General features: G+C 54.3%; 1 protein-coding gene across 2 annotated transcripts; it reads right to left on the bottom strand.

Moving 5' to 3' along the window:
* TCHP (trichoplein keratin filament binding) lies at positions 1-10,462 on the bottom strand. Of its 2 annotated transcripts, none has more exons than XM_064168597.1 (11): positions 10,265-10,462; positions 9,808-10,003; positions 8,623-8,691; positions 7,103-7,294; positions 5,656-5,768; positions 5,254-5,320; positions 4,245-4,420; positions 3,345-3,426; positions 2,945-3,130; positions 2,275-2,385; positions 1-1,375 (listed from the first exon to the last, which is right to left on the bottom strand). In XM_064168597.1, exons 1-11 carry the CDS (start codon positions 10,459-10,461, stop codon positions 1,343-1,345), a joined length of 1,422 nt encoding a protein of 473 aa, XP_064024667.1. In that variant the 5' UTR covers position 10,462; the 3' UTR covers positions 1-1,342. The 2 variants fall into 2 exon arrangements, with proteins under 2 accessions (XP_064024667.1, XP_064024668.1); XM_064168598.1 differs by having other exon boundaries at positions 4,245-4,417.
* Positions 10,463-14,379: the final 3,917 nt, after the last annotated feature.

The raw sequence follows: 14,379 nt of genomic DNA, 5'->3' as shown, positions 1-14,379 counted from the left end.
TTTAGAACACCTGAAAGTAAGTTTTTTATTCTTTTATGACCAGATCTCTCTTTCTCCCATAAACAAACTTGCTTTTTCTTTACAAAATGCTGCCTAAGACAGTAAAAAATGGGGCTGGGGGTTTCTTTTTCTGCCTTTCCCCCCCTCCCCCTCCCAACTTGTATTTATCTGTGTCATTCTGTCTGTACAATATTTTGACTTAATCATTTTGTTTACAGTATTACTATAAAATGCTAAAAGTCTTTTGTTGTGTGAAGTTATTGGAGGTTGTTTGCTGGTTCTGTAAAGATCCTGGGAGAGGTTTGTATTGGTGAGTTGGGGCAGCACCAGATTTCTAACAAACAGCCTTAGAAACCTTCTCTGTAACAGCTCCTCAAGCATGGTGACAGGATCAGAAGGTGCCACACCAGCTGAAATGGCAACATAAGCTGCTTGTGATGATAGGAAGGAATTGAGTGCAGTGAAAATTTCCCTCCTGATAGAATAGAATCAAGCAGGTTGGAAGAGACTTCCAGGCTCATCCAGTCCAACCTAGCACCCAGCCCTATCCAATCAACCAGACCATGGCACTAAGTGCCCCAGCCAGGCTTGGCTTCCACACCTCCAGGGATGGCGACTCCACCACCTCCCTGGGCAGCCCATTCCAATGCCAATCACTCTCTCTGACAACAAATTCCTCCTAACATCCACCCTAGACCTCCCCTGGCACAGCTTGAGACTCTGTCCCCTTGTTCTCTTGCTGGTTGCCTGGGAGAAGAGCCCAACCCCACCTGGCTGCAACCTCCTTTCAGGTAGTTGTAGACAGCAATGAGGTCTGCCCTGAGCCTCCTCTTCTCCAGCAGTCTGCTCATGTAAAGAACCAAACATTTGTTCAGGGTGCAATTATTTATAAAACAAGTGAAAAGCATTTCCTGAAGCACCTTCTGGAGAGAAACTGGACAGGTTGAGAGCTGCTGCTGCACCACACCTTGTCTGATTTGCAGTATACACCAAGAATTCACTCCTGGAAGACGTCCTGGTCCTCAGAAGTGAGACAAGGTTCACAGTTTCTGTTCCCCAGGAGGCACAGATTTGTTCCTGGATGATTTGGTGGACGTAGCACATACTAAAATTCATCATCTCAACTCCTGACCACGAAGTTCAACCCTCCAGGGATGCTCACATCTCCACCTTCCTGAAGCCCAGCCCTTGTATTCAGCTAAATATGATCAGAAATCTACTGAGCTGAATCTTGGTGTCCTTGGAAGCCCTTCCCAGGAGCTCTCTGATTCTTCAGAGTTTTCATTCTGATGCCTGCAACTTCTTTTAGTGCTTGTTCCTCAGGTGCAAAAAGTAAGAATCCTCAGGTCCAGGCTGCTTTTGGGTATCTGTGGAGCTAAAGGGGTCAAAACAAAGGCTGCCATTACTTCCTGGGCTCTAGAGCTTCTGCATACAACAGAAAATCCCCCAGGATAAAGCAGCAGGAATCTTGAGGAGTTGATACTTCAAGGCAGTGTCACTTCCTCCCAGCCTTCTCTGACTTTAGTAGCTGCTGTCTAATAAGTGACAGAGGTGAGACTGGAGGTAGCTCATGGGATCAGTATGAAAAAAGGATCTGCTAGGCATGTGGTACCACAGAACAACAGGGGTTGGAAGGACCTCTGGAGATCATCCAGTCCAAGCCCCCTGCCAAGGCAGGGACACCTAGAGAAGGTCACACAAGAACATGTCTAGGTGGGTTTGGAATGTCTCCAGAGATGGAGACTCCATCACCTCTGGGCAGCCTGCTCCAGGGCTCACTCACCCTTAAACTCAAGTTCCTCTTCATCTCTACATGTCCCAGTTTGTGCCCATTGCCCTTATCCTGTCACTGGGCACCACTGCAAAAAGCCTGGTGTCATCCTCCTGACACCCACCCTTGATCAGCATTCATCAGATCCCCCTCAGCCTGCTCTTTCCAGACTCCAAACCCCAAATTCCCTCAGCCTTTCCTCCTCACAGAGATGTTAGAATCCTAGAATCAGTCAGGGTTGGAAGGGACCACAAGGATCATCTAGTTCCAACCCCCCTGCCATGGGCAGGGACACCCTGCCCTAGATGGTTTAGGTCAAGTTACTCAACCTCAGCTTTGTTTTTAGAGCCAGGTAAAGCATGAGAAGATCAAATTCAGCTTCGTTTTCAGGAAGCTGAAGGGTAGGAACAAGAAGAATCCTGCCTGTGTGACACTGTCACCCTCGCTGCTCCTGGGCTCCTGTTTCAGGGTGATCCATGTGCACAGCATCCCCTGGTACCTACCCTGCTGTGGTACCCCTGCTCATGCCGTGCCAGCTCCCTGTCCTGCTGCCAGGCTGAGCTCTCCTCTGCCTCCTGCTGGTACTCCTGCTCTTGCAAGCAATGCTCTGCCACCTGGGCACAAAGAGGATGGGTGTTACAGTGAGGTCAGGCACAGACCGGGCACAGAGAAGATGGGTGTTACACTGAGGTCAGGCACAGACTGGGCACAGAGAGGATGGGTGTTACAGTAAGGTCAGTTACAGACTGGGCACAGAGAAGATGGGTGTTACAGTGAGGTCAGGCACAGACCGGGCACAGAGAGGATATTACACTGAGGCCAGGCACACACTGGGCACAGAGAGGATGGGTGTTACACTGAGGTCAGGCACAGACTGGGCACAGAGAGGATTGGTGTTACAGTGAGGTCAGGCACAGACTGGGCACAGAGAGGATTGGTGTTACAGTGAGGTCAGGCACAGACTGGGCACAGAGAAGATGGTTGTTACAGTGAGGTGAGGCACGGTCTTGGCACAGAGAGGATGTGTGTTAGAGTGAGGTCAGGCACAGACTGGGCACAGAGAGGATGTGTGTTACAGTGAGGTCAGGCACAGACTGGGCACAGAGAAGATGTGTGTTACAGTGAGGTCAGGCACGGTCTGGGCACCTTCCACACCTGGGCAGGGAATTGTACCTGTGCCTGCAGCTCCTGCCTGGGGGCTGTCTTCAGCTCCTCCTGCTGCTCCCTCTGCCTTCTCAGCAGCTCTTTTGCCTCCTCCAGCTCCTGAATGAGCTGCTCTCGATACTTTATCAGCTCCTCCTGGGCTCGTCTGGTCAGCTCCATCCTTTCCTGGATCTGGCGCTGCCTGCCTGCCAGGACCTTTGTGAAGAGAGGAGTCAAGGAAGAGGCCAGCCAGAGACTGGGGAAATCTCACGGCAGGTGGTTAGAAGAGGCTCAGAAAAATGTATCAGACAAGCAGAAAAGCTCTGCCCCAGGGCCTGAAGGCTGGAGCCCTCCCGAGGGTGAAGGGTCACAGCTGGAATGATGGTTTCATCAGACCAAGCAGGACACCTCACCCAAAAAAGGTCATTACCTCATTCATCAGGCGATCTCTGGCCGCCTTCTCCCTTTCCCATTCTTCTTCCCTCTTCTCCCACATCTTTTTAGCTTCTTCTCTAAAGGAGAGAAGGAAAGGTTATCTCTAAGGTTACTACTCAGAGTTGGTACCCCCTGTGTGCTCCACAGGCACACATGAGCTGCCCTGGGCTGCATGGCAGCACTTGGGTTTCTCCTCATGTTTGTTCCCAGGCAGCCCACGTGCTCAGCCCACCTGTGCTTGTTCAGAGCATCACTCTTATCTCCCTGTTCCTGAACAGCAGGAGGCAAACACTGGCCTGTACCAGGACCTCTTGGATGCATGGATCTCCCTCAGGCACAGCATACCCTCAGGAGGAATCCTGCCTCAACACAGAGGTGGTACCCATGCTTTCTAATCAGTCCCTCCCCAGCTTTCCTGTAGGTCCCCTTCAGATACTGAAATGCAGCTCTAGGCTCACCCCAGAGCCTTCTCCAGGCTGAACAAGCCCAACTCTATCAGCCTGTCCCCAGAGGAGAGGCAGAAGAGCTTTGGGTCTGTCTCTGCTGGCCCACTGACCAGCCAGCATGGCACTGGGCACACACAAAGAAGGGACAATCTCACTTCTGCAGTACTTCTAGAACTGCAAGGCCAAGCATTGTTTCAGTTGGAAGAGACCTTCAAGTTCATGGAGTCCAATCTTCAACCTAAGACCACCATGGCCACTAAAGCATGTCCCCAGGTGCCATGGGCATACGTTTCTTGAATGCCTCCAGGGACAGTAACTCCACCACCTCCCAGGGCAGCCTGCTCCAATCCCTGACCCCTCTTTCTAATGCCCACTTCCAAAGATTATTTAGCAGGCAGCAGTGAAGCTCTGGCAGCCAAGCAGGGACAGGCAGAGGTGGGCAGGCTCACCTGAAAACAGTCTGCAGCTCTGCCTCCCTCTGCTTTTCTAACTGGAGCTGCTCCTCAAGGACGTGTTTCAGCCAGGCCACGCCGGCGACAGCTCGCTCCTGCTGTGCTGAGCAGTGGCGTTGCTCCTCCTCCTCCTCCTTCTCCAGGAGGGCTGATAGGATCTGCCTGTCCATCTCCTTGAGTAAAACCACAAGGTTTAACAACTATCCAAGAAGCTTCCAGCCTGTACAAAGGGCTGCTCTCAGTGAGGCTCCATCTCAAGTACTGTGTTCAGTTTGGGCCTCCCTAGTTGAAGAGGGACAGGGATCTGCTGGAGAGAGTCCAGCAGAGGGCTGAGGATGATGAGGGGAGTGGAGCACTGCCTGGTGAGGAGAGGCTGAGGGACCTGGGGCTGTTTAGTCTGGAGAAGAGAAGACTGAGATAAATGTTTATAAATCTCTGAGGGCTGGGGGTCAGGAGGGGGGGGACAGGCTCTGCTCACTGTTCCCTGGGATAGGACAAGGAGCAAAGGATGGAAGCTGCAGCACAGGAGGTTCCACCTTAACCTAAGGGGGAATTTCTTCACTGTAAGGCTCACAGAGCACTGGCACAGGCTGCCCAGAGAGGCTGTAGAGTCTCCTTCTCTGCAGCCTATCAAGGCCTGTCTGGATGTATTCCTGTGTGACCTGAGCTAGACTGTGTGGTCCTGCTGTGGCAGGAGGGGTTGGACTCGATGATCTCTTTGTATCCCTTCCAATCCCTAACATCCTCTGATCTTGTGTGACAGCATCAAGGCTGTGCTCAGCAAGACACTCAGTCACAGAATGCCTTTGGTTGGAAGAGACCTTTGAGATCACCAAGTCCATCCTTCAACCCAACACTGCGAGGTCACCACTTACATCCCACCTCTTTGCTCCAGCACTGTTCACAAGCTGAAGAGGTTTCCTTAATTATCCAGAGGCAGGCACAGAAAAGTGGTTTCCAGGACACAGTATCTAGAAAGTATAAACGAAGGAGGACTTTCCCTTACCAGCTCCTCTTGGATCTGCTGGGCTCGTCTCTTCAGCTGGGCATCACACTGATGCTTCAAAAAGCGACTGGAGGAGGGGAAACAAAACAAAGACAAAATCGTACAAATGGTCTCTAAAGCCCAACTATTAAAGTGTAATTATGCACCAGAAGGTGCAGCCCTGACAAAGTGACCTGCAGGCAACAGAGCACCTGATGCTGCTAACAGGAACAAGAAAAATAACAGCACCAAAGGGGTTTAGTCCTTGACTCTTCTGGGCACTTACAGCAAAACCCAAATATCTACAACCCACCACTGCTGGGATCTGAAACATCTACTCAAGTACCAGCAGAGACACAGAAACAGGCTCTGTCCAAGCCCTGCTGAGCTCCTGCTGTAGCCCTACTACACTCAATCTCATACCCAAGCTCCATCTCCTTCCGGTGCTCTTCCATTTGTCTCCTTTCTTCTTCCAAGTTCTCCAGCTCCCACTGCTGCTTTAATAAATTCTCTTGTTCCTTTTTCAGCTTTGTGGCCTAAAAGGGAAAAAAAAAAACAACTAAGAAAGTGTGGCAGAGAGCCAGGACATCCCAGAGACAGCCTCTGTGCCCTGCTCTACACCAGAGAGCCAGGACATCCCAGAGACAGCCTCTGTGCCCTGCTCTACACCAGAGAGCCAGGACATCCCAGAGACAGCCTCTGTGCCCTGCTCTACACCAGAGCCAGGACATCCCAGAGACAGCCTCTGTGCCCTGCTCTACACCAGAGAGCCAGGACATCCCAGAGACAGCCTCTGTGCCCTGCTCTACACCAGAGACAGGACATCCCAGAGACAGCCTCTGTGCCCTGCTCTACACCAGAGCCAGGACATCCCAGAGACAGCCTCTGTGCCCTGCTCTACACCAGAGCCAGGACATCCCAGAGACAGCCTCTGTGCCCTGCTCTACACCAAAGAGCCAGGACATCCCAGAGAGAGACTTCCTAGTGGAGCTTTTACCCCATTCTGCTCCTTTGTAAGCAGTCAAAAATCCTCATCACAGGAAATGTCCCATGTGAATGTAATTCGTGGCTTGGTGGCTCACAGCTCCAGAGACACTGCAAGGAGCTGCAGCTGAAAAAGCTTCTGATTTGAACCTGTCCAACTAGAAATCTGTTTCTCACCTGGTGCAGCTCATATTGCAGAGAGCAAACAAAAGCTACTGGAATGCAGTTAACTATGGAATCATAGAATCAGTCAGGGTTGGAAGGGACCACAAGGATCAGGCAGCTCCAACCCCCCTGCCATGGGCAGGGACACCCTACCCTAGAGCAGGCTGCACACAGCCTCAGCCAGCCTGGCCTCAAACACCTCCAGCCATGGGGCCTCAACCGCCTCCCTGGGCAACCCATTCCAGCCTCTCACCACTCTCATGCTCAACAACTTCCTCCTCACCTGCAGCCTCAACCTCTCCACCTCCAGCTTTGCTCCATTCCCCCCACTCCTGTCACTCCCTGAGAGCCTAAAAAGCCCCTCCCCAGCTTTCTTGCAGCCCTCTTCAGATCTTGGAAGGCCACAAGAAAGTCACCTGGGAGCCTCCTCCTCTCCAGCCTGCACAGCCCCAACTCTTTCAGTCTGTGCTCACAGCAGAGCTGCTGCAGCCCTCTGAGCATCCTCATGGCCCTGCTCTGGACATGCTCCAGCATCTCCACATCCCTCTTGTAATAGGGGCTCCAGAACTGGATGCAGTGGTGTGGGTGGTGGTGTGGGGAGAGGAACAGAAATTATGTCACAACTCTGTTGCAGATTCAATCCAGTGGAAACCTGAAAAGCCCCAAGTATTTCCAGGTGAAACAGTGAATTGCCTTCTCAAACGAGGAGAAACTAATTTACCTCTGCCTCCTGCAATTTCAGTTCTTCTACTTGCTGTAGCAACATCTCTGCATGCTGCTTCTCTTCCAGCTGATGCTTCTCTTCCAGCTGACGCTTCTCTTCCTCTTGTCTCATTCTTTCCAGAGCTTCCCTTCGTGCAGAGTCATGCTTATTTTCATAACATTTTTTCTCTTCCAGTTCAGCTGCTTCTTCCTTCCCAAAACAAAACATGGCACTTAAGGTTTGGAACAGCCTCCACCTCAGGAAATCCACAAATCAAACTTCTGCAAGCTGACACATGTTAGGAAAATACAGAGCAAAATGTGCTAGGAAAGAAGAGGAGGACAAAGCCCAACTGTCTGCTGAGCTCTGCTTGGAAATGGTTCTGAGTCGACATGACCCTCACAGGTCAGCTAAACAGCTGGGGCTGGGGCTGTTTAGCTTGAGGAAAAGGAGACTGAGACCTCATTGCTGTCTACAGCTACCTGAAGGGGCACTGTGGAGAAGCTGCTGCTGGGCTCTTCTCACAGGTAGAGACAGAACAAGGGGGAATGGCCTCAAGGTGAGGCTGGGGAGGTTTAGATTGGACATTAGGAAAAAGGTTTTCACAAAGACAGTGGTCAGGGACTGGAATGAGCTGCCCAGGGAGGTGGTGGAGTCACCCAGCCTGGATGTGTTTCAGGGTGGTTTGGATGTGGTGCTTGGGGCTATGGTTTAAGGTGAATCTTGTAGAATAGGATTCTAGGTTGGACTTGGTGATCCTGAGGGGCTTTGCCAACCTGCATGGTCCTGTGAGTCTGTGATCTCACAAATACACTCCAGTTTTCCTGTTAGTGTTTCAGTGAGCTCTGAACTTGCTGTTTCCCAGAATCACAGAGTTGTTTGGGTTGGACCAGACCTCTAAGATCGAGTCCAGCCATATTTGAAGGCCTTTATTGTTCTTTCACATCCAAATCACTCTGCTCCCATATCTAGCATTCACATTCTAAGCTCTCACAGCTTGATGCTGGCTGCTGTCAGACAAGAACTCAGTGCCACACTGAACCCTGCAATGGACCTGAAAATCCAAGTCCCACCCAACCATCTGGATGTGTCTCCAGTGTGATCTGCTCTAGGTGATCCTGTTCTGGTAGGGGGGCTGGACCAGATGAGCTTTAGAGGTCCCTTCCAGCCCCTGACACTCTATGACTCTAGGAGATGAGTAGTGTGTACTTGTTGGGCAATGTGGTAGTTTAGGGGGGGGGTTAGGTTCCCTTAAGAAAACTACAGAGACAAAGTCTCATCCTGCTCAGCTGCCATCATTCCCTGGACATCAGAACTCCCCACGGCCACAGGAACAGGCACAGTGCCCTCAACCATGACTTGGTTCAAGACTGGTGTGGGACAACAAAGAGCCATCTCCAGTTCCTCCCTCAGCCCAGCAGCGTCCGTCGTCCTGGCTGCCAGCCAGGTCAAAAGGCAGCTGGTGTCACACCACCACCTGCTCACGTTCCAGGAGCCAGGCTCTAGTGACCAGCCACACCAGGGCTGCCCCAGCACACCTTGTTTTCTTCCACGACCTCCTCTCCCCACGCCTCCACCACGTGCTTCCTGCGCTGCTCTGACTCCACCTGCAGACACAACAGATGCCGTCAGTGCCAGCAGCTCTCCTGTCCCCCACAACCTGCTAGATTCCACAGTGCACCGAGCTCTGAAGTGCCACCAAATCTGCCTTTGCAGTGGAGGATTCATTAGAGTGGCCCTGGGGGCCACAAGGTCCCACATCAGCTCTGGGAAACACCACAGGGACACTGAAACTGGAGCTGTGGTGGCCAGAGAGGCAGATCAACAAAACAAAGAATGAGGAAGCACCATGGACATGGTAGGTACAGCTTTAAAAAGCACCTGAGGTACCTACATCAACTGCTCTGAGCCAGAACTGGTTGCTGACTGGGTTTGAGAAATACCAGCTTTGAGGGGAGTCACCATCCCTCGAGGTGTTCAAGAAAGGACTGGCTGAGGCACTTAGTGCCATGGTCTGGGTGACTGGACAGGGTTGGGTGCTAGGTTGGACTGGATGAGCTTGGAGGTCTCTTCCAACCTGGTTGATTCTATGATTCTTCCAAGGTCAAACCATTGTACACCTTTGCCTTTTGCTTCTCAGAACTTGGGATAATTGCTGTGATTCAAGATGAATGACAACAAGAGACAAACAGTGGCTCTGGAGTTAAAAGATTGCTCTCACACCTGGAGTTAAAAACTGATGTAATAAATGCCAGGCAGCAGGGACTAAGCCAGAATGTTCTGTCACTTCCCAGAGCTGAGCAGCTGCTCAGCAACCTGGAAACGAGAGAGTTGGATTATGTCAGAACACAGAAGAATTTGAGACACCACAGAACCATTCAGGTCGGAAGAATCACAGTATCAGCCAGTTGGAAGAGATCTCCAAGCTCACCCAGCCCAACCTATCAGCCCTATCCAATCAACTAGACCATGGCATCTTGAAGATCATCCAGCCCAACCACGAACCCAGCACTGCCAGGGCACCGCTAAGCCATGCCCCTCAGCATCACATCTACAGGGCTTTGAAAGCCCTCCAGGGATGGGGACTCCACCGCTGCCCTGCTTCTGCTGGCCACACCATTGCTGATCCAAGCTAGGCTGCTAGTGGCCTTCTTGGCCGCCTGGGCACACGCTGGCTCCTCTCCAGCCTCTGCCTCCACGGCTTTTTCCACCGCTCCCTTCACCTTCCTCCTCCGCTCCTCCCGGCCAGCTCGCAGCTCCTCGCTCCGCTGCCTCCTCCTGACGGCCTCGGCCCCGCGGCCCCGCCGGAGCTCCGCCGCCAACGCCTCCCGCTCCTCATCGAGCAGCCTCCGCAGCCGCTCCCGCCGCTGCTCCAGCCGCGCCGCCGCCTCCTCCGCCTGCCGCCGCACCGCCGCCGGGCTGCGGGCACAGCGTCAGCTGGGGGACAGGCTGCCGCTCTCCCGGGGCTCGGCCCTCCCCGCTCCATCGGGGCTCGGCCTCTCGGGGCCCGGTAAGACCTGGCCTCCTCTCCCCGTCCCTCCGGACCTGGCCCGGCCTCTCCGCCTGCTCTCCCGGGGACAAGTAACGGCCACCTCTCCTGCTCCCCCCGAGCCCAGACCGACGTCCTCTCCCCGCTCCTCCGAGCCCGGTGCGGTCTCCCCTCCCTCCCTTCCGCGGCACCTGGGCGGGCGGGGGCGGGGTTCGCTCCACTTCGCCTGCTGGGAGCAGCAGACGGCGGCTCTGGCAAAGGCGAGGCTGGCCTGCTCCCACTGCTGCCGGGTGCGCTCCTCCCGCTCCCGGCGCCGCTCAGCGGCCCAGCGCTCCGGAGCCCGACCCCACCGCAGCGCCATGGTCCCGCTGCCGGCGGCCGTCGCCATGGCAAGGCGCCGGGCCGGTACGGGCGCCGCCGAGGGACATACCTCTCACAGCTTCGCGGTTCGGAGCGGGCCCTGCGTGTTGGCTCCGTTCCTACCTCCGGGCCCCAGCCCGTACCGCGGAAACTGCGGGCCCGGCCGAGGGCTGGGGAGGGCGGAGAGGCTGGTGCCGGCGTCGTGCAAGGTTAGAGCTGCTGATCTGGGAGGGATGGAGTTAAAACCGGTTAGGCTGAATTAGCATCTCATGAGCCGGTCTGAAACAGGGACGAGCAGGCTGGAAGGGACAACATGAGCTGGGAGGTTACATTAACCAGGTGCACGGCACGGGATTTAAGAGCAGGGCCTGAAGGCGCTCAAATTCTGTCGCCTTTTATAGCCAGTGCCTTGTCCTGGGTGCCTGACATAGCCAAGAGAGAACTGTCGTCCCTGGGGCAGTTCAAGGCAAGGTTGGATGTGGCACTTGGTGCCATGGTCTAGCCTTGGGCACTGTGGTAAAGGGTTGGACTTGATGATCTGTGAGGTCTCTTCCAACCTTGGTGATACTGTGATACTGTGATACTGAGATAGACTGGGACAGCATCAGCCCATCCAGGAATCTCCTCCATAATCAGCGAGGGTTTTATCTTGTCCCCCACCCCCAGCCTTTAGCTCTTGCTGAGCTTTGCTCATATCCCCTCTCAGGCTGCTCTTCTCCAGGCTCTCAGCCCCAGGGCTCTCAGCCTTTCCTCCTCACAGAGCTGCTCCAGACCCCCTCAGCATCTTCAGAGGCTCTGCTGGACTCTCTGCAGTAGTTCCCTGCCTCTCTTGATCTGAGGAGCCCTGAACTGGACCCAGCGCTCCAGCTGTGGCGTCACCCGCGCAGAGCGGCAGGAAAACCTTCCTCAACTTGCTAGCCACACTCTTCTTCATGGCCCCCCAGGACACCATTTGCCTTCTTGACCTTGAGGGCACACTGCTGGCTCATGAGGACCCTGCCTACCGGAGCTTCTTCACAGAGCTGCCACCCCTCACCTGTACCGGCGCAGGGGGTTCTTGCTCCCACGGGGCAGGACCCAGCACTTCACAGTATCACACAGTATCATCAGGGTTGGAAGAGACCTCACAGATCATCAAGTCCAACCCTTTACCACAGAGCTCAAGGCCAGACCATGGCACCAAGTGCCACGTCCAATCCTGCCTTGAACAGCTCCAGGGACGGCGACTCCACCACCTCCCCGGGCAGCCCATTCCAGTGTCCAATGACTCTCTCAGGGAAGAACTTTCTCCTCACCTCCAGCCTAAATCTCCCCTGGCACAGCCTGAGGCTGTGTCCTCTCGTTCTGGTGCTGGCCACCTGAGAGAAGAGAGCAACCTCCTCCTGGCCACAACCTCCCCTCAGGTAGTTGCAGACAGCAATGAGGTCTCCCCTGAGCCTCCTCTTCTCCAGGCTAACCAATCCCAGCTCCCTCAGCCTCTCCTCGTAGGGCTGTGCTCAAGGCCTCTCCCCAGCCTCGTTGCCCTTCTCTGGACACGCTCAAGCATCTCAATGTCCCTCCTAAACTGGGGGCCCAGAACTGAACACAGTACTCAAGGTGAGGTCTAACCAGTGCAGAGTACAGGGGCAGAATGACCTCCCTGCTCCTGCTGGCCACACCATTCCTGATGCAGGCCAGGATGCCACTGGCTCTCTTGGCCACCTGGGCACACTGCTGGCTCATGTTCAGGCGGATATCAATCAGCACCCCCAGATCCCTCTCTGTCTGGCTGCTCTCCAGCAGCCCATGCTGAAGTCCATGAGGCTCCTCCACCCAACTCGTCAGCTCTCGCTGGATGCCAGCACACCCTGGCAGAGTGTCAGCCACTCCTCGTAGTGCTTTTCACACTAAATCCCACCCCTCTGGGAGGAGGGTTCCAACGCAGGTGTCTCATCACCTTTGTATAATGAATTAGGTCACGGTTTAACGAGTTAGGTGATGGCTGGAGCACACGTACAAAGGTTTAAGAGATGTGAAATCACCTCACACCCATCCTACAGAACTCCTTTGTTATTTGTTGTGCTGCTCTTGAGCTCAAGGGGCTGGATTTGGGGGGGTTTTCACCCAGCACCCAAACTGAAGCTGATACCTGGCCCCTGTGTGTCGCTTGGCTTTGCACACCAGGGAAAAGGACCTCGTTTCTTGGTTTGTTTCGTTTTGACTGCACTGTCAGCAGCTCGGATGCTTATTGTGCTGTAAATATTTCAGGCAGGGTAAAGGTTTCTGTTTCTGCAGCCTTGGCAGTGACACCAGCCTGGCACTGCCTGCAGAAGGTCAGACTGTGCCAAACCTTGACCAGGCTGGCCGTGAGTTGACCTGTGGTGTGCTGGGCGCTCAGGGATGGGGTTGGGGACACAGGAGCAGGGTCAGAACAACCCAGAGATGGGGTCCAAGCACTCAGGGACAGGGTCTGAGCACACAAGGACACGTTTAGGCAGCCAGGGGTGAGGTAAAAGCACCAAGAGACAGGGCACAAGCATGCAGTGGACAGAGTTGGGCATCCAAAGGTGGGATTGAGCACCCAGGGATGGAGTCTGGGCACCTGAGGATAGGGTCAGGGCATCCAGGGATTGTGTCCAAGTACCCAGGGCCAGGGTTGGGCATCCATGCACAGAAGTGACAGTGGCCAGGCACCAGAGCGCAGGGCACCAGCTCAGTGGAGGGTGGAGGCAGCCAGTGCCCCCACCTCTGAGGACACGTGGGTGCTGGCTGCAGCACAGAGCTTTCAGCCAGAGATCAGCATCACCCCACGACCTGTTGTTTCCAGAACAGCTGGTAAAAACCACAGGATTCAGGGCCCTGTCAGCACTAAATCCCCTCCCCACGTGCTGCCAGCTGGATGTGGCTGAGCCTCCTGTGCCCTCTTGCCACTCTGCCACGTCCCCGTTCCCTGCCCTGCTGCTGGAGGTGAGCTGTCCATGCCCTGCTGGAGCTCGGTGTTGTTTTTCCATCCCCAGAAGTGTTTAAATTTAATCCCCTCCCCGTGCTCAGGTTGCTTTCCCCAGCAGCACCGGGGCTTTGCCAAGCCAACCATCTGCTCCCCATGAAAAATTGATCTCCCCTCAGTAATTCACCACCAGCAGCCAGGAAGGACGGAAGGGAACACCCATTGCAGAGCCAAGCTGGTGCCAAAAGCTTTGGCCTGGCCCAAAGATCATTGGGAAATGAAGCTAAACCTAATTAGTGGGCAGTCACCAGTGGGGGGGTGGGTCCCCAGGGCTCAGTGCTGGGGCCAGTTCTCTTTAATATCTTTATTAATGGTCTGGATGGGGGAACTGAGTGCACACTCAGTAGGCTTGCAGCTGATGCTGAATTGGGTAGCAGTATTGATCTGCTGGAGGGTAGGAAGGCCCTGCAGAGGGATCTGGCCAGGCTGGATCTGTGGGTTGAGGTCAATGGGATGAAGTTTAACAAAGGCACTTAGTGCCATGGTCTGGGTGATTAGATAGGGCTGGGTGCTAGGTTGGACTGGATGAGCTTGGAGGTCTCTTCCAACCTGCTTGATTCTATGATTCTATGAAAGCCAAGTCCTGCACTTGGGCCACAACAACCCCTTGAAGTCTCCAGGCTCAGGGCAGAGTGGCTGGAAACTGCCCAGCAGAACAGGACCTGGGAGTGCTGGTTGACAGTGAGTGAAGATAAGACAGCAGTGTGCTCAGGTGGCCAAGAAGGGCACCAGCAGCCTGGCCTGGATCAAGGAGACCTGCAGTGACCAGCAGTAGTAGGGAAGTGATCGTGTCCCTGTGCTGGACACTGGTGGGCTCACACCTTGACTGCTGGGTTCAGTTCTGTGCCCCTCTCTCCAAGAGGGACATTGGAGGGCTGGTCTGGGTCCAGAGAAGGACAATGAAGCTGGTGAAGGGTCTGGAGAACAGGGCTGGGAAGGAGTGCCTAAGGGAACTGGGAC

This window comes from Pogoniulus pusillus, chromosome 30 (assembly GCF_015220805.1).
Source record: "Pogoniulus pusillus isolate bPogPus1 chromosome 30, bPogPus1.pri, whole genome shotgun sequence".
Taxonomy (NCBI): Eukaryota; Metazoa; Chordata; class Aves; order Piciformes; family Lybiidae; genus Pogoniulus; species Pogoniulus pusillus.
Note: the sequence above shows the minus strand (reverse complement) of the source record. Positions and strands in the feature narration are given on the sequence as shown.